This window comes from Eschrichtius robustus, chromosome 19, assembly GCF_028021215.1.
Source record: "Eschrichtius robustus isolate mEscRob2 chromosome 19, mEscRob2.pri, whole genome shotgun sequence".
NCBI lineage: Eukaryota > Metazoa > Chordata > Mammalia > Artiodactyla > Eschrichtiidae > Eschrichtius > Eschrichtius robustus.
This window is the reverse complement of record NC_090842.1, coordinates 53,437,237-53,461,131: the sequence shown is the minus strand read 5'-3', so window position 1 is coordinate 53,461,131 and position 23,895 is coordinate 53,437,237. Positions and strand designations below refer to the sequence as shown.

At 49.6% G+C, this 23,895-nt stretch overlaps 1 protein-coding gene and 1 pseudogene across 3 annotated transcripts in view; one reads left to right on the top strand and one right to left on the bottom strand.

Moving 5' to 3' along the window:
* The window catches only part of ATP4A (ATPase H+/K+ transporting subunit alpha), a 90,250-nt gene that overhangs the window by 56,640 nt on the left and 9,715 nt on the right, over positions 1-23,895 (top strand). For 2 of the 3 annotated variants that reach the window (XM_068528467.1, XM_068528468.1), the window contains exons 3-8: positions 20,620-20,760; positions 20,873-20,932; positions 21,378-21,581; positions 22,742-22,855; positions 23,094-23,346; positions 23,617-23,885. In XM_068528467.1, coding sequence (XP_068384568.1) covers positions 20,671-20,760; positions 20,873-20,932; positions 21,378-21,581; positions 22,742-22,855; positions 23,094-23,346; positions 23,617-23,885 — 990 coding nt within the window. In that variant the 5' untranslated portion in view covers positions 20,620-20,670. Of the gene's footprint in view, positions 1-20,592; positions 20,761-20,872; positions 20,933-21,377; positions 21,582-22,741; positions 22,856-23,093; positions 23,347-23,616; positions 23,886-23,895 lie in introns of those variants that run through there. The other variant, XM_068528466.1, reaches the window with a different exon arrangement.
* LOC137753411 (TLC domain-containing protein 3A pseudogene) lies at positions 2,244-3,097 on the bottom strand (annotated as a pseudogene).

Below are 23,895 nucleotides of genomic sequence, written 5' to 3'. Positions count from 1 at the left end.
ACAAGGTCTCCAGACTCTGTCCCCATAAGAAGAGCAGGAACCTGCTGCATCTCACTCTCCATTCTGCTCAGGGCAGCCAAAGAACCTCAGAAATGTATATCACATCATATCCTTCCCCAGCTTATAACCTCTGACAGGCTCCCATAGTACTTGGAATAAAATCTTGTTTGTTCAGTCTACAAGCTTGTAAAATTCTATTCTTGTCCTTGGAATTGAGGATTTGGATGACAATATATCTAGATTTATGTGTGCATGTCTATAAGTGGTTCCTCATAAGTACTTTCAGTTTGATTTGAAAACTCAATGTCTTTCTTTGGGTTAGGTGAAACTATTATATTATCCTTTCCCACTGTTCATGGACGTAAAACCCCATGCAGAACCCAGCTGAGGAGGCTCTGTACTTCCAGAACCCAAGGAACAAAGTCCAGACAAAGTAAAGACAAAGTCCAGAGGTCAAAGTGAAGCTCTTATAGGGTCCTTGGCACTTGCACCCTTTCTCATTCATTCCTCTAGTTTGGTGCTTCTCAAACTTTAGTTTGCATCAGAATTACCTAGAGGGCTTATTAAAACACAGATTTCAGGCACCACCAGAGTTTCATACTCAGGAAGTCTGGGGGTGGGTAAGAATTTGCTTTTTAAAGAGATTTCCAGGTGATGTTGACACTGCTGGTCAGAGGACCACACTTTGAAAACCACTGTTCAGGTCTGATTCTTCCCCTGGAGGTCCTATCTCCTGGTTTTCTCCATCAAGGCTGGTCATTCTTGGAGCCCCTGCCAATCTCCTGTGTCATGCTGTAGCAAAAGCCCCCACCCTCTGCATCTCTTCCATCCTATGATGTTTGGGCTGTCGCTGGAAGGTTGTATCTCTCAGCCATGGCTTTGGTCCCATCTCCAATGGTCTCCCAGAGCAAACATCATGAAGGCACATCTCCCTTCCATCTCCACAGCCCAGGAGAGCTAACAAGAACAAGTGGGTCACTGATGAGAACTTTTCCGTATGGGTCACTCTGCTGAATATGTCTGGAATCATGAGTGTTCTCCTCATCATCTTACATGTTTTCCACCTTTTTCTGATGGCCTGGAAAAGCCAAGGGAAACACTCAACCACAGAATCTTCAAGCCAAGGAACCAGCAGCAGAGACATCCTTCGGCCATTCAGTCTAACTCTCCAAGGGAATGAGCGCAGACACCTCACTCACTTGCTTTGGGTCCTCTCCAGCGCCACACACAGGGCTATTAATTCAAAGGAAAAGTTTTGAGAGGTATTTGTAATGAGGTGGATGGAGTTAGAGTCTGTCATACAGAGTGAAGTAAGTCAGAAAGAGAAAAACAAATACAGTATGCTGACACACATATATGGAATCTAAGGGAAAAAAAAAAGGCACGAAGAACCTAGTGGCAAGACGGGAATAAAGACACAGACCTACTAGAGAATGGACTTGAGGATATGGGGAGGGGGAAGGGTAAGCTGTGACAAAGTGAGAGAGTGGCATGGACATATATACACTACCAAACGTAAAATAGATAGCTAGTGGGAAGCAACCGCATAGCACAGGGAGATCAGCTCGGTGCTTTGTGACCACCTAGAGGGGTGGGATAGGGAGGGTGGGAGGGAGGGAGACGCAAGAGGGAAGAGATATGGGAACATATGTATGTGTATAACTGATTCACTTTGTTATAAAGCAGAAACTAACACACCATTGTAAAGCAATTATACTCCAATAAAGATGTTAAAAAAAAAAAAAGCAGGGCTTCCCTGGTGGCGCAGTGGTTGAGAATCTGCCTGCCAATGCAGGGGACACGGGTTCGAGCCCTGGCCTGGGAAGATCCCACATGCCACGGAGCAACTGGGCCCGTGAGCCACAATTACTGAGCCTGCGCGTCTGGAGCCTGTGCTCCGCAACAAGAGAGGCCGCGATAGTGAGAGGCCCGCGCACCGCGATGAAGAGTGGTCCCCACTTGCCGCACTAGAGAAAGCCCTCGCACAGAAACGAAGACCCAACACAGCCATAAATAAATAAATAAATAAATAAATAAATAAATAAATAAATAAATAAATAAGAAGCTGTTAAAAAAAAAAAAAGCAATTCAAAATCAAAAAAAAAAAAAAGAAGAAAAAAGTGCTCTTGCAAAAGGGGCAGGTTAGATGCGGGAGGTGATAGGAATACTCTTTAGAAAAAAACTCAAATCCCTCTGCTTGTCAATACCCAAAAGGCTGAGGCCACGCAGGGCACAATCTGCAGTTTGGTCCACGGGAGCACTGAGTGGGCAAGGCAGCGAGTATGAGGAGGCGCCCTCACTGCCTGACTCATGGGAGCAATTAACCATCCTTTTTGGCTGCGGGAGCGTCAAAGAGCTGGGATGCCTTCTTGCACAGCAGAGAGAACTCGTGGATCTGGGGAGCGATGAGGAAGGCGTTGGCCACACTGCAGTAGAAAGGAATGTGGAAGGGCACTTGGAGCAGGCTCAGTCCCTGCTGCTGGCCGTAGGACCAGTACATGAAGGGGAAAAGGCGGATCCGACATACGAAGAAGGTGGTCAGCGTGAGGATTCCATTCACCTTGTACAGCAGGGTGTGCTGCTGCTTGGGCTGAATCGGAACTCTGCCCAGCGACACAAATGGAGTACTCAGTTCTGCCGTGAAGATGCAGCCAGCAAAGAAGTCCCCAAGCTCTCCCCTAAGCCTCTGTGCGACCGGCACAAGGACAAACAGAATAACTGCATGGTGCGTGATCATGAGGAGGTTTCTACTGAGGAAGTTTCGAAAAATGGCGAGGGAATGTCTGCTGCTCTGGTCCCCGGTTCGGTACCATTCACAGAGGTACATGGCGTAGGAGTCCTAGATCATGTATGGAATCAAAAACCAGACATGTTCTCAGGCAAGCCAGTGTCTGTCGGTGATCACGTGGCTCCAGGAACGGATGATGATGATCCCAGACCCGGTGGCCAACCCAGCCTGCGCTGAAGAAGCCAGCCTGGTGCCGATCATCACGCAGTCGTTGTGGGTCCAGGCGGGCCGCGCGCGCCGCAGCCCCCAGGTGCAGAGCCCGAAGAGCCCCGGTAAGAAGAGCGAGCCCCAGGCCGGCGGCTGCAGCATGGGTGCTCGGGATCGACCGCCTCGCCCGGCGTCCTCGGCGTGGCTCGGTCGGCTCCGCGCGCGCGGCTCCGGCCCTGGCGCGGCCCGCCCGCCGCTATTTCTACCCTCCACCCTCCGCCCCCGCCCCCGGCCCCGCCCCCGGCCCCGGCCAGCCGCGACTCCGGCCGCCGGCGGGCGCTGCTGTATTTATTTTTATAAATTGCGATATCACAGTCCCCCTCCATAACAGCTAGGGGAAAAAAGGGAGAAACTAAGAAATTTATATATTTTTAAAGGTGGCAAAGGGCTTTGGATGCAAATAAGTCTAAAAGAATTAAATTCCAGAGAATAAGGAGCCCTTCCTGCTTAAGTGGACATTGGTGGTCACTCCCTGGGGCACTTGTTGAGTCTGGGCAAGGGGACGTGGAAGACTGGGCTTACCACGAGCTGAGGGACTCCGTTTGGTAAAGAAAAACCAGTGGAGCTTTAATGGCTATTTAGGGAGACATGAGAGATTAGAAACTAAAGGAGCTGAATGTGTGCAATTGGGTTTTCCTGCCTGCCAGTTTTCCCCATTAGATTTTTCTGAATTCTTGCCAAAATGAGTAGCTGGGGTTGGATTAGAAAGTTTGCCTTACTGGAAGGAGAAGCAATACACATGATAAGCATGTTTATAGAACATGACAATTTGATTCTAAAGCGTTTGGGGGGGGGTAGGGATAAGTTGGGAGATTGGGATTGACATACGCACACTACTATATATAAAGCAGATAACTAATAAGGACCTACTGTATAGCACAGGGAACTCTACTCAATATTCTGTAATGGCCTATATGGGAAAAGAGTCTAAAAAAGAGTGGATCTATGTATATGTATAACCAACTCACTTTACTGTACACCTGAAACTAACACAACATTGTAAATCAACTATACTCCAATAAAAATAAAAAGTAAAATAAAATAGCGCTTCCCTGGTGGCGCAGTGGTTAAGAATCCGCCTGCCAATGCAGGGGACACGGGTTCGAGCCCTGGCCCGGGAAGATCCCACATGCCGTGGAGCAACTAAGCCCATGCGCCACAACTACTGAGCCCGCGGGCCACAACTACTGAAGCCCACGTGCCTAGAGCCCGTGCGTGCTCCACAATAAGAGAAGCCACCGCGATGAGAAGCCCACACACCGCACTGAAGAGTAACCCCTGCTCACCGCAAATAGAGAAAGCCGCGCACAGCAACAAAGAACCAAAGCAGCCAAAAATAAATAAAATAAATAAATTTATTAAAAAAATAAAATAAAATAAAATAAAACGTATGGGGAAAATCAAAGCCTCTAGAAGAGCTACAACAATCTTGAAGAAGAACATGGTTGGGGGTTTACACTATATAACTTTCAATGCTTACTGTAAGACCTACAGTATGACGGTGTGCTATTGGTATAAATATAGACAAAGAGACCAGTGAAGCAAAACAAAGAGTGCAGACATAGGCTAACATGTACACAGTCACTTGGTTTAAGACAAAGTTGCCAGTTTAATACAATGGGGTCAGGAAAGTCTGGTCGGTTAATGCTAATGAAACTGTGTATCAATATAGTGAAAAAATGAATCTTGAATCCTTCCTTACTTAATACCACATCATTTTTTGCATAATGTCAACCTACAACTGTGCTGTCCAGGATGCTAGCTATGAAATTAATTCAGGATGGATCACAGACCTAGATATGAAAGCTAAAACTATAAAACTCCTATGAGAAAACACAGGAGAGTATTTTTTATAACCTTTGGATAGGTAGACAAAGATTTACTAAACAAGACTCAAAAAAACCTAAGCATAATATTTAAAATAATTGGATTTTATTAAAATTTAACACTTCTTCTTGTGAAGACACCACTAAGCATGTGAAAAGTCGTCACAAATTGAAAGAAAATATTTGCAAAAAGAAAAAAGCAAGCAGTTCAACTTTTTTAATGAACAAAAACATGAACATGCATTTCACAAAATATAATTTCGACGCGGCCATAGCATGTGCAGGGTGATTAACATCCTTCGTCATTAGGGAAATTCAAATTAAAACCAAAATTAAAAAGACTGTTGTCAACAAATTTTAGCAAGAATATAGGAATCCATCTGTATTCATTGGTTGCAAGAAGAAAACCAATTCTTTTACAGAACAAGAAGCACAGAGTAGCACTGACCTGAAACAAATAGACTGCCAGATAATTCCCCAGCAAAGATGGGTTTATTTGGGATCAGCAGAGAATTGCAACTGGGGTCTGCGACCATGGCGAGCCATGTGCAAGTCCCCGAAATGCAAGGGAAGGGGGACACTTTTAAGTGGGGAAAAGGAAGTTGGGAAAGGTATAGTAAACAAAGAGCTGAGGGCTTTTCATTGACTGAATCCTTGTCAGGAAAGAAGAGGCATCTTTCTTCTTCCTGTTGGGCTCTGCTATTGATGCAGGGCACAAGAGCGCCCCCTTCTGGTCTTCTAGCTCTACTTGATTAAGATTTCTTTTTACTAATCTTTTACAGTAGGCAGGATCCAGGCACAAGTACCTAGCTCTGTTTTCAGCTTTTCTCCTAGTCCTGCCCTTATACCTGGTTTTGTGGACAAAACAGACTCTAGATTGTGTAATCTAAGGGAACTTCAGAAGTTGGGTGAGCCCCTGGGGGGAGCATGAGGCGGCACAGCCCTTGAAGTTCACTCTTGCTTGCTGACACTCCACCAAGCAATGGCTCTGGGCAGTGTTGCACAGTAAACCCTTAGTGGTTAGAGGGAGCGATGGTCTCCCTGGGATGTAGCCCACTGGCCAAGAGACACATGACCACCAGCTGTGGGATTCACCAGGCAAGAAATACACCAGCCAAGGAACTCTCAGCCATGGAAGGGGGTTCTCATTCTTATTGGCCTGTGTTGGCGATTTCTCTGGTATGAGATGAGGGGCACCGTAGGGCAGTATGATTTCTGCCTACACGACCCCTACACCTTCCAGCTTCCATGCTTGCAGGGACTGACGAGGGTGACTACCTAAGATGTGAAGGGCATCGCTGAGTCCATCATCTTAGGAGATCGACACACACATGCACAGACAGATACAGACACACTCAGGTCCCAAGTGGCTTATTCCTGGCTGAGGTTTCCTGGCGCCTTCTCTCTGCCAGATGCTCTCCCTTTCCATATCCAAATCCCACCATGTCCAAGGGACCCAGGGGTCAGGGCACTGCCCCATTCTCTCTAAGAATGAAACTGCCAGGCTCTGTCCTCAGGCAAAACAGAAACCTTCTGGCTTCCACTCTCCATTCTGCTCAGGGCAGCCGGAGCAACCCCACAACCTAAATCAGATTCTCTCCTTCCTTGGCTTAAACCCTCCATGTTCCCATGGCTCTTGGGATCAAACCCAAATCCCTCACCCAGGTGTTCAGGCTCTGCCTTGGTCTGCTCCTCTCCTCTTGCCTCCACACTCTAGCCGCACTGCCTTTGTTTCTGTTTCTGGATCACACAACTCTCTTTCCCACCTCAGGACCTTTGCACTTGCCATCCCCCCTGCCTGGAACTCTTTCACCCTGATCTTCTCATGGCTAGCCCCTCATCCAGGCTTGGATGTCCTCTCCCCAGACAGGTCTTCCTTGACCTCCTCACTCCCCATATCACCTTGTGTCACCCTCCTGGGTCCCTATCCCTTATGTCCTAGTTATTCCCCATAGCCCTTGGTCCTCTCTGAAATCATTTAGTTTATTTATTCAGGTTTTCCCTGTACATCTCCCCATCTCCCCCATGGACTGCAAACTCCGGGAGGGCTGTGGCTTTGTCTCTCTTGGTTGCCACTTGGCCTTCAAGAGCAGAGCACTGCCTGGTGCACTGTAGGCTTCCAATACTTCCATGTTAAAAAAAAAATTACATCCTGCCCTTTGCCTATCAAAGAATCAGCCCAGAATGTACTAGCCAGTACTTGAGGCCCACCCACTTCATTCACTGAGTCAATCAGGAGTTCAAACTGGGAACAACAACAAAAGCAAATAGTTGAGGACTTTCCTGGTGGCGCAGTGGTTAAGAATCTATCTGCCAATGCAGGGGACATGGGTTCGAGCCCTGGTCCGGGAAGATCCCACATGACACGGAGTAAGTAAACCCACGCGCTTCAACTACTGAGCCTGCGCTCTAGAGCCCGCGAGCCGCAACTACTGAAGCCCGCGCGCCTAGAGCCCGTGCTCCGCAACAAGAGAAGCCACCGCGATGAGAAGCCCGCCACTGCAACGAAGAGTAGCCCCCGCTCGCCACAACTAGAGAAAGCCTGCACGCAGCCACAAAGACCCAACACAGCTAAAAATAAGTAACTAAATTAATTTTTTAAAAAAGGCAAATAGTTGAAACCCCACATCTTTGTTCATTGAATCAATCAAGAGGACAGGCAGAGAACAGGGGTCTGGGGCGTGCCTAAGTAACGCTTCCTTAGTACATTGACCCAACCAGAATCTGGGTCTAAATGCTTGAGACACCGCCCTCCCAGCATCCTCCGTATCAGGGAAGCCAATCACAATAAAGTAACCAACAGAGGCCACGCCGCTGTGACTCAACTCGCCAGGGCAGCCCCAGGACTAGGATGAGCGGACAGCTGTGGCATTAACTGTGGGTGATGATCGGGAAATAGTGGGGAGCTTAAGGGAGCAGGGAGGGAGTCAGGAGAGGACAGCCAGAGCTAATATGGGATAGACAGGGGGATGTTGGGTGTCTGAGTGTCCAGGAGGGAATCGTAGGGTCGCAGGAAAGTTTTTGGGGAAAAGGAAGGGATTTGTGTGGGCAGGAGGCTGGAGGTTAGAAAAGAATGGGAAAAGGTTATGGGAGACAAAGAGAAGATTATAGGGGTCCAGGAGAGAGTTACATGGGATAAGGAGGTTCTTGTGGGACAGGGAGAGGGTTAGGAAAGGACCAGGGGGAGGTTATGGAGTCTCAAGAAGGGGTTCTGGGGGAGACAGGAAGGGATTTATATGAAAAAATTGAAGGGTGTATAGAGGCAGGGGAGTGTAGGACAGAGAAGTTATAGGAGGGGGCTATGGGGAGCAGGAAGGGGGTTATGGGGAACAGGGAGGTTATGGGAGGATGGATGGGTTATGGGAGGTGTTATGACAGACAGGAAGAGTGTTACAGGATCAGGGAGAGGAGTGAAGCAGGACCAGGACAGAGTTACAGGATGGGGAATATGAGGTATGTTGGCCAAATCTTGGCTCCCTATGCACTGATGCCGAATAAAAATACGGAGACAGAGATTTGGAAGATAAGAAGTAGAGAGGCTTTTTATTTTCTTTGCCAGGCAAAGGGAAGACACAGTAGGCTAGCACCTCAAGAACTGCCCTGCCCCATCCTGGGGAATTACGGAGGGTCTTATAGGTGGAACTCGCAGTCCAGGGTAAGTGATAAGGATCAAAGTGGTGAAGGTCTTGTATTCTTCTTCTTCTTGCAATATTTTAAAACAGTCACTGCTGGCATCAGGCAGCCTGGTAATTGGGTCCGTTCAACCCTGGGTTACCGGCCTGTGACCTCCTTTCTGAAATGTAAACAGCTACGAGGGGTGATTTGCTACAAGAGAATGCAGCGAGAGTAACTGCTGGGTGCAGGGTACAATTCGTATGGAATCAGAGAGTAATTAGCTTTGTTTAGCTTTGTGAAGGACAAGTCTAGCTACAAGTGTGTGTTAGTAGTAACAGCTAAAGAATAACCAAGCAAGATTGCTTAACTCTTTCAGGCCTGTTTATGCTGTTTCCCCAGCCTGTTCATTGTTGCTTATTTTCCTTGTTTATCAGAAAAGTCTCATTTCTACTTTTGCTGCAACAGGCACAGACAAAGGATTACAGAAGTGACGAGGGGGTTAGAGGGGTGCAGAGAGTAAGTAATCATCTAAAGCAGTGGTTCTCAAAGCCTGGTCCCTAGCCTGCAGTAGCAGCCTCACCTGGGAACTTGTTAGAAATGCACATTCTTGAACCCCCGCCCCAGAGCTAAGGAATCAGCAACCCGGGGGGTGGGGCTCAGCTTTCTGTTTCAATAAGTCCTCCAGGTGACTCAGTTGTATGCTCAAGTTCTAGCATCACTGGGCTAAAGTGACCATTTAATTTAACCTCCAAACTGAGCACTTTTTAGACTAAAAGGGGAGCGCTCAATAATTTGGTAGGACCAGGCTTAACTAACTGGACAGCACCGGCAAACCAGGATGCAGCACGTTACTGGAGAGCAGGAATGGGTTTAGGGAGACAGAAGAAACACGCAGGGTTTCTAAGTTACTTGGAGGGTGTTATAGGGCCAGTGGGAGTATTATATGGAGCCATTGTGGTGTCACAGGGTCCATTTTCCCATAGCGGTGGCCAGGGTCATTGTGGGGCAAGTATTTCCAGCACCCTCCTGTTGGTGGGGTTGGTTCTGCGAGTCCCCGTTACTCAGCATCTGCTGACCTTTCTTGGTCCCTCTGTACACCCCACCCCCTCTGCTGGAGTCCATGGCTGCTGTGGCTGACGTCCGGGCCACAGAGTTCAAGGTCAGCTGTGATGCAGCCCATCTACAAGACAGCCTTCAACATTCCTGTGAAGGACTACACACTGCTGTCCATTTTTTCAGTTTTCTACTTCTTCCCACTGGGGAAAAAACCTGCCAGGGTTCTCCTGCTTGGTGGGTGGGGATGAGCCTTAGTTCTGCCTCTGCAGAGCACCCCCAAGCCTGCCCCCTTTCCCCTTCCACGGGTGCCACAGGAGCTGGCCCCTGCCCAGCTCCCCCTCCTCTCTAGTACTAGCCCCAGCCCCTTCTCCATCCCACCCTCCCTGCTACCCTGGGATTTGTCCCGACCCTGTTCACCATCCTGCTGACCCTGCTTCTTCCCTCAGATCCCCGTGTGCCCCTTCCTACCTGGTCCTGCCCAGGCCCCCTGCACCATCTCACTCCGTTGCTTCCTCCTCTCCTCCACCTCATCCTTCCTCCCCTGACCCTGATCATGGGCTCCAGGTTCTCTCCAGGGGACCCTTCCTTTATTTTGCCCCTTTTTAGAAAGACATCAGCCTGTCTTCACCTCCACAGACATGGAAAGCAAACAGTTTGGAAAACAAAGTCAGAGCAAAGAAAAATTCTAAGTTGGCCTTGGGCTTCAGCAACGTGGCCATCATTCTAGGCCAGTTAGTGCTGCTGTTCATCTTTATGCCACAAGACAACTCAGAGCACCCGGCAGAACCATGAGCCGGGAGACCTTTTTGGCATGCCCTGTGCCCCTCACAGTACCAGGCCTTCTTGCTCCCCTGGGAACTTTTGGACTTGGATTTGGACAGTAGTACCCTGTCCCTGCCCCATGGAGGAAGCCTTCCCTCTGCCACCTTGTCTGGGAGCAGTCCGTGGGATGCCTTCTGCGTGACTGTGTATATGTATTTGTGTGGTTGGTGTATGCCTTTACACGACCCCATGTACTAACAGCTCCTATTAGTATCCTGGAGGCTTCATCCATTCATTCATTCAACAGGTTATTGCACACTTCCTGTGTGCTAGGCATTGGGCTAGGGCCACAGGACTCAGTGCTGAACGGGACAGATTAGGCCATGACTTCAGAAAATATATGTTATCTTGAGGGAAGTTAGAACATAAATAAGAAAACGCAACTTAACAAGGTTACTTCGGACCAGCATAAATAATATAAAGGAGGCTGGAGGATGAGAGGGAGACACGTATGATAATGCGTTCAGGAAAACCTCTCTTTTGGGGGGGGGTTGTGAAAGTTTATTGAAGTATAGTTGATTCACAATGTTGTGTTAGTTTCTGGTGTACAGCAAAGTGATTCGGTTATACAGATATATACATATATATACGTATATGTATATATACTTTTTCATATTCTTTTCCATTATGGTTTATCACAGGATATTGAATATATTTCCCTGTGCTATACAGTAGGACCTTGTCGTTTATCCATATAATAGTTCGCATCTGCTATTCCTAAACTCCCACTGCATAACTCCCCAACCCCTTGCCAATCACAAGTCTGTTCTCTGTGTCTGTGAGTCTGTTTCTGTTTCATAGATAAGTTTCATAGATAAGTTCATTTGTGCCATATTTTCGATTCTACATATAAGTGATATCATATGGTATTTGTCTTTCTCTTTCTGATTTACTTCACTTAGTATGATAATCTCTAGGTCCATCCATGTAGCTGCAATGGCATTATTTCATTATTTTTTTATGGCTGAGTAGTATTCCATTGTATATATATATACCGCATCTTTTTTATCCATTCATCTGTCGATGGACATTTAGGTTGTTTCTATGTCTTGGCTATTGTAAATAGTGCTGCTATGAACATAGGGGTGCATGTATCTAGGAAAAGCCTCTCTTAAGGGGTGACATTTGAGCTGCGGCCTGCCTGAAGCATGAGAAAGAGAGGGCTATAGAATTATCAGGAGAAGAGAGAATCAAGCAGACAGAATACCAAGTGTAATCTTCCCGAGGTAAGAAAGAGTAGGAAAAGGGGAAAAGCCAGCAAGCCTGGAGGATAGCCATGGGAATATGTTAAGAAGTCAGTGTGGAATGGTGAGCAGGGAACATATCACCCAGAGCCATGAGGTCATGGTAGCCATGTTCATGGTGTGGAGTTTGGATCTGAAGTGTGAAGGGAAGCCATTGGAGATATTAAGCAGGAAAGCACAAGATCTGACTACTCTCTTAAAGGGTCCAAATTCTATGCCTGGAGGATGTAGAAGGTCATGGCAGAACGTTTTCCTCCATAACAATTATGAATAAAGGAATAAACTAAAAATTCATATTTTAAAGTCATCGAAGAACTATGGAATGTAAAGGGTAAAATCTCAAGAAGCTAAATTCCAGTGAACGAAGGATCCATCTTAAGTAAACAGAAATCAGACAGTTTTTCTCCTTTCTGGGGATTTTTGCCAAATGTTGGCACAGGTGGATAAAGGGTTGGGCCTGTGACAGAGGGACTGTTCTGGGGAAAGAGAAATGAGAAAAGCTTTTTAAAGTCAAATGGGCTGGTGTGGCCGGTTGAAGGCTGGAGTGCACAGCCAAATGCACAGCTGAAAAATACAGTATCGGAAATTAAGAATTATTTTGCTGGCTTAACAACATCCTGGATGCAGTAGAAAAGATCAATATATTCAAACCAGTTTAATAGAAATTATCCAAACTGAAGCACAGAGAGGAAAAGGAAGGAAAAGGATCACACTGTCTGAGTGCTACCAGACACTATCTAGTTGTCTATCATAGTTGTAATTGGAGTCCTATATGTAGCGGAGCTCTGGTACAGAACAGATTCAATATGTGAAAAGATAATGGCTGAAAATTTTCTCTAAATCATGGAAAAATGTTAATCCAGAGATTCCAGAAGCTCAGAAAGGTCCGGAGAGAAAATCTAAAGCAGCTGTATCCATCAGGATTCTCCAGAGAACAGAACAGAGATGAGATAGAAAGATAGAGAGATAGAGGGAGAGGGAGGGTGAGGGAGAGAATGAGATTTATTTTAAGAAATTGGCTTATGTGATTGTGCGGGCTGGCAAATCTGAAATGTGTAGAGCAGACTGGCAGCCTGGAAATTCAAATAAGAGTTGACGTTGTCGTCTTTACTCCGAAATGCACAGGGCAGGTCAGCAGCGTGGAAACTCAGGCAGGACTTCTACGTTACAGTCTTGAGGCAGAATTCCAGGAAACCTCAGTTGTCCCTCTTAAGGCTTTAACAGATTGGAAGAGCCCCACCCACATTATGAATGGTAATCTGTTTTACTTAACGTCAACTGATTGTAAATGTTAACCACAGATATGAACTACTGTCACAGTAACATCAAACAACTGGGCAGCATAGCCTAGCCAAGTTGACACATAAAATTAACTAACCATCACAGCGACCACAGAGAAAAGACACCCTGAAGTTCAAGGGAACAAAAAAAAAACCCTAAAACTATCTCCTTTATTTTTCTGGTTTTATTGAGGTATAATTGACAAATAAAAGTGTAAGGTATTTATAAAGTGTACAACGTGATGATTTGATATACATATACATTGTGAAAGGATTCCCCCATCCATCACCTCACATATTTATTTACCTTCGTGTGTGTGTGTGTGAGAGGACATTTATATTTGACCCTCTTACCAAATTTCAGTTATACAATATAGCGTTATCAACTAAGGATTATCTTCTAATCAGAAATAATTGAAACCAGGAGACATCAGAATGACATTTTCAAAGTACTGAAAGAAAAAAAAAAACAAAGCTGTGCCTCCGCTCCCATTCCTGATTGGCTGGAAAGACAAGAAGGCATGCATAGCCTAGGAATTCATATCAGCCAGCTGCTCGTCCAGCCCCTCGTCCAGGACATCATTTTGTCCTCCTTTCATGATTGGCTGACATGCACAGGGGGTGTGTCCTGGACAGATCCGCTGTCCTGATTATGCTGGCCCTGCCCACCCCTCTGTTCTTTTTTTACCGATTGGCTGACAGTTGGTATGGACTGGCTTACTTTCCTGATTAAGCTGATCCAGTCCCTCCTTTTTTTTTTTTTTTTTTTTTTAAAGATTTATTTATTATTTATTTATTTATGGCTGCGTAGGGTCTTAGTTGCGGCACGTGGGATCTTCGTGCGCTAGTTGTGGCATCTGAGTTTTCTCTCTGTAGTTGTGGTGAGGTTCCAGGGCGCGCGGGCTCTGTAGTTTGCGGCAAGCAGGCTCTCCAGTTGAGGCGCTGGAGCTCAGTAGTTGTGGCGCAAGGGCTTAGTTGCCCCGAGGCAAGTGGGATCTTAGTTCCCTGACCAGGTATCGAACCCACATCCCCTGCATTGGAAGGTGGATTCTTTACCACTGGACTGCCAGGGAAGTCCCCAGTCCCACTTGTTGATTCTCCTCTTCTGGTTGACTAGAAGTTGGAGGAAGTCTTATCAAAGATGTTGCATCTCCTCACCAGCCCCTTCCGGAATTTTGGCTCCCAGATTAGACAGTTAGATCAAGAGACCTGTATCCCTCATTTTAGCTTCTGAACCCCATTCTGAACTTTGCATACTTCTCTATCCAAGAATACCTTTTCTAACTCTATTTTCTCAACTTCCCTGTCAGGCATGGGGAGTGGGGAATCGACCTGCCCTAATCATAAAATGCAGCCTTGGGTTCTCACGGTTTCTATCAAACATCTGTGAGTTTTGCCTTTGACTCCTCCAGCCATGCCTTCATTCAGCAAATAGTGAACCACCTGCTGTGTGCCAGGTTCTGTTTTGGGTCCTGGGGGCTCTCAAAAACGCAAGACACTGCTGAACCCACCCTCCCTCATGAGGCTCCCTTATCCTTTGTCTCCTGAGCACCTACCCCCGCCCCTTTCCTGGTTCTCACAGCTCTCAGACTGTGCTTTCATCTTCTTTAGTAGTGTGCTTCCCAGAGCTGCGTCCTGGCCCTGCCCTCCCCTCCTTGCCCCCCAATGTCCCCCCCACCCCAGAATACAAGGACCACGGCGGGCAGGACCATGACTGTTTTGTTCACTGCAAATCTCAGTGCTCAACAAAAAGCTTGGCATGTAGTAGGTGCTCAGTAAACATTCCATAAATCATTGAATGGAGGTTGGTTTTCATGAGAGGCCTTTTTGTCAAATGGTGTCTGGTGTGATTCTGTGTATCCGCAAGTCTGTGAGGACTCTCCAGCCAGGCTACCTGTGTTCAAATCCTGGCTCTGCCACTTACTAGCTGTGTGACCCTGGCCAAGTCATTTAACTTCTCTGCCCCTCAGTTTCTTCATAGTAAAATAGGAATAAAAACAGTACTTTCCTGATGAGGTTATTGTGAGGATGAAACGAGCTCACACGTATAGTCACTGAAGACAGGGCTGAGTGCGATAAGTTCTCAGTGAGTGTCAGCTGTTATCCCGGGTTTCCAGACGTTGTGTCTGTGTGTGTCTGTCCCTCTGTTTTATGTTGGGGACATGTGTCTTCGGTGGACAAAGAACATCATCCCAAGGCAGGACCTCGTGTCCATGTCAGTATTTGTGACTATGATGGCTGCTGCATACTGTTGAGTGTCCCAGGGACCCGAGATTTATTCATTCAACGAAAGTTTGTTGTGTGCCCACTATTTGCTATTCTAGGCACTAGGGATACGTTAGTCAAAAAAAAAAACCAAACAAACAAACAAACAAAAATAAGCATGAGGTGAGTCTGCCCTCATGGAGCTCACATTCTATCAGGAGGATTCAGAAAATACAGAAGAACCCAATAAATAAGAAAAATTACATAGGTTAGAAGGTGATCAATGCTATTGGTGGGAGGCAGTGGAGAAGGTGATGGAGATGGAGAGGGCAGGAGGGAGACCGCAGGTTACAATTTTAATTAGGTTAGTCACGGAGTCTCATTGGGAAGACAACAGTTGTGTAAAGACCCGATGGAGGGAGAGAGGGGGCCGTGCAGAATCTGGGGGAAGAGCATTCCAGGAAGAGGAAACAGCAAATACAAAGGCCAGGAGGCAGGATGCTGTCCACTGTGTCTGAGGCACAGCAGGGAGGCCAGTGTGGCTGGTGTGGACCTGGGGGGTAGGGGGAGGAGGTGAGGTCAGGGAGGCAACAGGGCAGCTCACCAGGACCTCGGGTCCCAATGTGAGGACGTGGCTTTTAGCTGGAGTGAGGTGGAGCCCCAGGAGGGCTCTGAGCCAGGAGGGCCCTGGTCTGACTCAGGGGTTCACAGGCTCCCTCTGGCCTCATGTGGGGAGCAGATTGTGAGGGCGGAGATGGGAGTAGGGAGATGGGGGAGGAGGCTGCTGAGAGCCCAGACAGGAAGGGATGGAAGTTGAGCCAGAGTGGGAGCAGAGAAGGGAGAGATGGTTGGATTCGGGATATGATTTTAAGATCCCAGATAAGGAAGCCTGGCAATTTCCTGAGGACAGCTGACCTTTGCACTTCTGGACAAAGGTGGGAAAGGAGCAGAACACAGGAGACCTGGCTGCCAGCTTAGCCAGGCTGGGGCGACCTTGCCCCTCACTCCTTGACCCACTGCCTGCTCCTCTGCCAGCTGGAAGAAGAAGGGGAAGCAAGGTCCCTGCCTGTTGGGCCCCTAGCATCAATCTTCCCAGGGTCTGGAGTGGGGGATGCAGGTGGGGGAAGGGTGACCTGCCCAGGAGACGAAGGGCATTGCTGAGTCCACTATCTTATCAGAGACCAAACACAGACAGAAAGTCAAGGTCACAATGAGTCCTTTCACTCAGCAAACACTTCCTGAGGCCAGCCTGGGTGGTGCAGGCACAGAGTGGTGACTGAGGCATCCTGGATCCCATCCTCTGAGTCCAGCGGGGAGATGAAATGTCACCAAATAGCGACAGCCCAGACTGGTCAGGCTTGTGAGGGAGGAATTAAGGGTCTGAGTGGTCAGGGCTGGGAAAGGGAAGCCTAGGGGTCTGTGGGAGCCTAGGGTGGGTACCTGACCCAGCCTGGCGGGTTGTCCCAGAAGATTTTCTGGAGGAAGGGACATCTGTGCTGGAGCAGGAAAGACAAGAGGTAGTTGAACGTGGGGAGGACACAGGGCGAGTGTTTCGGGCAGAGGAAACTGCACGTGCCAAAGTCTTGAAACGATTGTTTTTTTGTTTTTGTTTTTGGCCTCGCTGCGCGGCTTGTGGGATCTTAGTTCCCTGAGAAGGGATCGAACCCGCGCCCTCGGCAATGAGAGCGAGGAGTCCTAACCACTGGACCGCCAGGGAATTCCCTTGAAATGATCGTTTTGACAAGCGGACATCCTAAAACATGAAGGGGAAGTGGCACAGGGGAAGAAGGAGGGACAGCTAGGGGTCTGATTCCAGCAGGCTTTGTAGGACGCTGAGCCCCTAAGAGTGTTTGTGGTCACGATTCTAGGAGACTCTTGTTCAAATTCCCCTGAAAACCCACTCAAATGTTCGCCATCCATTTAATAGTCTGTCCTGTAACAGTCAGGAAAAAATTTTTCAATTCTGACCATTAATTGTTCTAAAAAATTCTCCATGATCCGTGTGCCTCAGGCTCAGAGAAATCTTGCCCACCGTGCTGAATGGATCGTGTCACGCTTGTGAGATTCTTGTGAGAAGTCTTTGCCCCCGAATGGTGCCGGGAGTTGCCCGTCCCCTCCCCACATGGCACAGTCCGCCCCGGCGCCGCTTCAAGTGCCAACGTTGGCGCACCTCCCGCTTTATCTAGATCCTGCCTGTGGGCAACCGCCTGTGTCCACTCCTGAGACAGGGTTAGGGTTGCTTGGACAAGCAATGAAGGAACAAATGCACAAGCAAAGATCCTCCAAAGACACAGAACTTGAAAGCTGTGTACCATCTGAAGGCTGTGTAATCAGGGGGGCTGAAAAAAAAAAAATTAACTGGGCACTGGCCAGTCAGAATGGATGAGGCCCTGAGGCTAGAGCAGGGTCGGGCTGGGCCGGGTGTGGAAGGTCTGGGGGCTCAGGCAGAGGCTGTGTTTCCACTGTTTGAATCACCAGTCCAGCTGAGTGCCAACTGTGACTGTGTCAGTGTTTTGAATAGAAAATAAAGAGATCGTAGAACAGCCCTCTGGTCATTACCTAAGCCTCTTGATATCCCCCAAATGTCCACCCCGTTCCAAACTGCTTGAAGACTCAAAAATAAAGCCCGCCCTGACATGATGCAGGACACACATCTCGGCTGCGCTTCTGCCAATCACGAGGAACCACTGGCAAACCCAAACCGGGGGATATTATACAAAATAACGGAGATAGCTTCCAAAATGTCAAGGTCATGAACGGCAAGGAAAGACTGGGGAAATGTCACAGATTGGAGGAGACTAAGGAGCCAGGACGACTAAATGCAAAGTGTGGTCCTGGATTGGATCCTGGACCAAGAAAATGACAGGAGAGGAAAAAATGGGGAAATTCAAATAAATTCTCTAAGTTAGTTAATAATGTCATATCCATGTTAATTTCTTCAATTTGATCATTGGACTGTGGTTATGAAGAAGAGTGTCCTTATTCATAGAAGACACATGCCTAAGTATTTATGGATAAACAAGCATCCTGTCTCTAACCTACTCTCAAATGATTCAGCCAAAATCTATCTAATCTATCTATCTATCTATCTATCTATCTATCTATCTATCTATCTATCTAGCAGAGATGTGGTCAAGTTGTTAAATTTAGGTGAAGGGTAGGCAGGAGTTCATTTTACCATCCCTGTAACTTGTAGGTCTAAAATATTTAATATAAAGCATTGAAAATTAACATAACAAAACTAAGAAATGAGAAAAACAAATGAGACAGGGACCAGAGAAGGAGAGTCCCTGAGTTTTGACAGAGGTCTGCACAGTATCACAGGTCAGCCCTCTGCCTCCAGTGATGGTGCCTCGGTCTCTCCATCTGTGACTTAGGTTGTGGGCTTCCCTAGTCTGTGCAGGCATGACTGCATATCTGCCTGAGGCCCTGGACGCAGAGAGGGGCACCAGACGAGTTCCCAATGACTGAGACTTCCTGAGGGCCTGGCTGGTGCTCCAAGTTTGCTAGTGAATGTTCCCAACCACTTGAAGAGATAAATCCTGTTTCAATCCAACAGTGACTATTGAGTGTCTATTGTGTGTCTGAGAGCACTGTTCTGAGTGCTGTGTATACAGCAGCAAACACAACCAAGTCCCAGTCTTCCTTCTCATGGGACAAGATTGACACCAAACAAATGAGATACAATGTCAGGTTGGGATAAAGGGTGTGTGTAAACAGAGTGAGGGGATGGAGCCTGATGGGGATGCAGTATTATTATAACCGAGGACTCTCTGAAGAGGTGACATATGAGCTGAGACTTGGAGGTGAGAAAAAGCCATGCTGACATCTAAGGAAGAGGGTACCAGGCAGAAGGAACTGCAGGTGCAAAGGCCCTGGGGCAGGAATGACCTTGGCCTGTACAAAGCACAGCAAGGCCAGTGCCAATGGCTTGGCAGTAGAGACAGCTGGGGCAGGTGAGCTGGGGCCAGAGCTTGCAGGAAGGATTTTGTTTATTCTGAATGAGAAGGGAAGCCCTTGGAGGGTTGTAAGCAGAGGAGTAACACAAGCTGTTTTACACGTGCGACTCAGAGAGAGAAGCCCCCAGTGAACGAGTGGACTCATTGTAAGGGCAGTGAGTGTGACTTCAGCCCTGCCTCCTCTCTTGGGGTTTCCTGTAGCTGGGTGATGGTGGGGAGAGGCTCCAGCTGCTCCCAGGTGACCTGCCCCAGAAGAGAAGGACATCGCCAAAGCAATTATCTTATCAGATCTACCCACACTTGCCCCTGGAGACACGTCCACCCTGTGAGGCCCAAGCATGAGAATATCAAGGACCTGCCATTCCACCAGGCCAGCCCCTCACAGTTGCCCGTGGAGATCCCTGCCTGGAGGGGTTTCGAGGGGGTTCCCAGACCTCAAACCTGGCACTAAGCACCAAGTTCAAAAGTCCTTTCCCCACTTTGCACTGTGGTTTCCCCCCCTGGGCAGGTTGGGGTGGGGACAGGGGAATGATTGAGGGCTGTGATGGCTGTAGCCGGAGTGTGGCATGCCTCTGGGGTCCTCTGAGCCTCAGTTTCCCCCTCTGCACAATGGGAATAATAGTGCTGCCTTCACAGGGGTTTCTTGCAAGGACCCATGAGGTCACATATGTGTAGTACCTGGCACATGTTTGGCACTGCTGCTGTGAAGTGTGAGTGTTTTCATTGGCGGTACCATATGAGAGCCAGGCTCCGGGGTCAAACCTGGGCTGGAATCCTGTCCCTGATACTTAGTCATCGCAACCTTAGGCAAAGTCCTTGACCTCTCTGTGCCTCAGTTTCCCCATCTGTACAATGGGGGCTAACAAGAGAACATAACTTTGCAGGGCTGTTGTGAGGAGCTAAGGACGCATTCAAGCAAAGCACACAGGGCAGACCCAGCACTGAGCAAGTGCCCCCGAATGACAGCTATTACAGCGCGGCAGTGAGCACCCTCCCCCCACCCCTCCCCCAGGGGTCTGGCGCCTGCTGTTAGGCTTAAAAGAGGACACTCTGCAGCCAATCTGCCTGGTTCTGAGTCCTGCCTCTCACATCCTAGCTTGGGGACATGGGCAAGTGACTTCACCCCTCTGTGCCTCAGTCTCCCCATCTGTAAGGGGTGTGGGTAAGAATGGCACTCACCTCAAAGGGTAGTTGTGAGGTTAAATAAATTAATATGTGAAAGCCCTTAGCACAGTGCCAGGCACATAATGAGCACCATATGTTTGCTATTCCTCTTGTTAGTACAGTTATTCCCAGTGGTTCCCTGATCTCAGTGACAGGTTGCGATGGGGTCCGGGCAGGTAGAGCAGCCCAGTAGGGAATGCCCAAGCTGCCCAGGCCTGGAGGTCACCTCAAGGAGCCCCGTGATCAGCTGTAATCAGGTCCGCCCTGCTCCACCTCCTCCCTCCCTGGGTATATCAGGGCTGGTCCAGATCCCAGGTTCCGTCTCCGGCAAAGGAGGGTGGCTGCACCGGGCACCATGGGGAAGGCAGTGAGTAGGGTCAGGGGTCGGGGGGTGGAGGTTGGAGGCAGGGGTTCCAGAGGGACCTGATGCCTTCCCCGTCTCCCAACCCCCAGGAGAATTACGAGCTGTACCAGGTAGAGCTGGGTCCTGGTCCCAGTGGGGACATGGCAGCCAAGATGAGCAAGAAGAAGGCGGGCAGTGGAGGGGGCAAGAGGAAGGAGAAGCTGGAGAACATGAAGAAGGAGATGGAGATTGTGAGCAGGGGCCCCAGGGGCCCTGGTGGGGTGGGGGGCTGGGTGGGGCTGGGCAAGGGCAGGGGTGGGGGCCCTCGAGACGGGCAGTGAGTGTTGTGCCTCCTCCATGCAGAACGACCACCAGCTGTCAGTGCCCGAGCTGGAACAGAAATACCAGACCAGTGCGACCAAGGTGAGCTGGGGCAGAGGGAGGGGTCGGTATAGGGAAGAGGAGCCGGGGGTGGGGGGCGCGGAGGGGAGGGAGAGAGAGAGAGAGAGAGAGGGAGGGAGGGGGAGAGAGAGAGAGAGAGAGAGAGAGAGAGAGAGAGAGAGAGAGAGAGAGAGAGAAACGCATTAGAAAGGGCCAAACAGACCAAACAGAGAGAGAAGGTAAGAGAAGCAGATAAAAAGAGACAGAAGAGAGACAGAGACAGCAGGAAGAAAGACACCGAGAGAAAGGTGGGAGAGAAGAGAGAGACACAAAGAAGGGATGGGGACAGGGGCGGGAACAAAGACGGAGAAAGAAAGGAAGAGGCGCAAGGCAAGCGGGGATGGGGGGGTGGGCAGGGAAGGAGAGCTCTCACTGATGAGAGGAGAGTCCTTAGTGACCACCAAGACCCCACTCCTCCCGCCCCCAGGGCCTGTCTGCCAGCCTGGCTGCTGAGCTGCTGCTGCGGGACGGGCCCAACGCCTTGAGGCCGCCGCGGGGCACCCCCGAGTACGTCAAGTTTGCCCGGCAGCTGGCGGGCGGTCTGCAGTGCCTCATGTGGGTGGCCGCTGCCATCTGCCTCATTGCCTTTGCCATCCAGGCCAGCGAGGGCGACCTCACCACGGACGACAATGTGAGTGGCGGGTGCTGGGGCCAGACATGGGACACAGGGACCTGGGGGACAGAGGACATTGAGCATGGGACTCAGGACACGAATGACATATGATGGGGATATAGAGAGATGGAAAACATCTCTAAGACATGGGTCATGGGGGCCGAAGGACACTGGGATATGAGACAGACCCAAGGACATAGATCACAGGGGACGCAGGGGAGAGTGTGTCACAGAGATGGAGGACATAGGCAGGGATACAAAGACATGGACATGCAACACTTAAGATATGGGACTTGGGAAACAGAGGGCATGGGACAGACCAAGGACAGAGGGCACAGGGGACACTGGGACTCACACATGGGGACACAAGGGCATGGGGACACAAGAGACACAAGACTCAGGACGCAGTGCATGGAGAGACATAAGATATTAGACATGGGAGCACAGAGACATAGAGAATACTGAGACGTAGGACAAGAGGACATTGGATATATGACCGGGGTCAGGACAAGGGACATGGGGATGTAGGGACAGAGGCTTGAAAAGTCTTAGGACATGTGGCACAGGATGGGGACTCAAGAGTACATAGACATGGGGAGACACTGGACATAGGCACCTGGAATTTGAGACATGGGACACTGGTCATGGAGGACACAGAAAACGAAGCATGAGATCTGCAGCACCCGTGGAAATGGGGACGTGAGGGCACAGGAACTGTTGGACATAGGGGACACAGAGGATGGCACACAGATGATGAAAACACAGAATATGAACCTTGGAACACAGGGAATTTAGGACACGGGATCATGGGACAGAGGACTGTGGGGAACGCAAGACTTGGGGGGCACAGGAAAATGGAACACATACCACCAAGGTGCACAGTGACACGGGGCACGAGTCATAGGGCACGGGGCCACAGAGCCAGAGGAAATGGGATGTATGGACACAGGGACATAAGACACAGAGAATACAGGGCAGTTGCATGTGGGATATGAAGAGCATGGGGACAGGGACACAGGTCACAGGAAATAGGGCCTGAGGCTTCCTAGTAGAGTGGGGGAAATCCACGGAGGTGACCTTGGAGGAAAACTACCGGGGCACCAGAGAGCAGGCAGGTGGCCTCAGGCAGGGAGCTTCCAGCCCCGAGTCATAACCCAGCCCCTCTCCACCTCCGCCAGCTGTACCTGGCACTGGCCCTCATTGCCGTGGTTGTGGTCACTGGCTGCTTCGGCTACTATCAGGAGTTTAAGAGCACCAACATCATTGCCAGCTTCAAGAACCTTGTGCCCCAGGTGGGTCCCCAGCCCCTGGCCACTTGAGGTTCCAAGTCTCCACATGGGTGCTGGCAGTCTCCTGGCATCTCTCTGTGGCCCCTCCCATCAGGCCCAGCCCACCCTTCATCCCTGGCCTCCATCTCTCCCCACAGGTCCTCACCTCTCCCCACTTTTCACCTCCCCGCCTCCCCACCGCATGCAGCAACTTCTACCCCCATTCCCTACCCTGCTCAACTCTGGTGCTCTTGACCCACAGCAAGCAACGGTGATCCGAGATGGGGACAAGTTCCAGATCAACGCAGATCAGCTGGTGGTGGGCGACCTGGTGGAGATGAAAGGCGGGGATCGAGTGCCAGCCGACATCCGCATCCTGCAGGCCCAGGGCTGCAAGGTGGACAACTCCTCGCTGACTGGAGAGTCTGAGCCGCAGACCCGCTCGCCCGAGTGCACGCACGAGAGCCCCCTGGAGACCCGCAACATCGCCTTCTTCTCCACCATGTGCCTTGAGGGTCCGTGAGGTGCCCCCCCACCCGCCCAGCTGACCACGCTGCCTCCACTGCCCCCTTCTGCTTCCTTCTGAGATACACTGCCTCTCTACGTCGCATGACTGCCAACTCTTCGGGTCACACTGCCTCTCTAGCTCCCACTGTTGCCACCCCCTTCCCAGGTCACGCTGCCCCCGCTGCCTTCCACGACTGCCCCTCCTTTGGTTCACACCGCTGTGCGCGCCCCCAGTGCTGCCCACCCGGCGCTGAGTCACCCTCTTGGCCCCACTGCAGGCACCGCGCAGGGCCTGGTGGTGAGCACCGGCGACCGCACCATCATCGGGCGCATCGCATCACTGGCCTCGGGAGTAGAAAATGAGAAGACACCCATCGCTATCGAAATTGAACATTTTGTGGACATCATCGCAGGCCTGGCCATCCTCTTTGGTGCCACATTTTTCATAGTGGCCATGTGCATTGGCTACACCTTCCTGCGGGCCATGGTCTTCTTCATGGCCATTGTGGTAGCCTATGTGCCTGAGGGGCTGCTGGCCACTGTCACGGTGAGTTGGG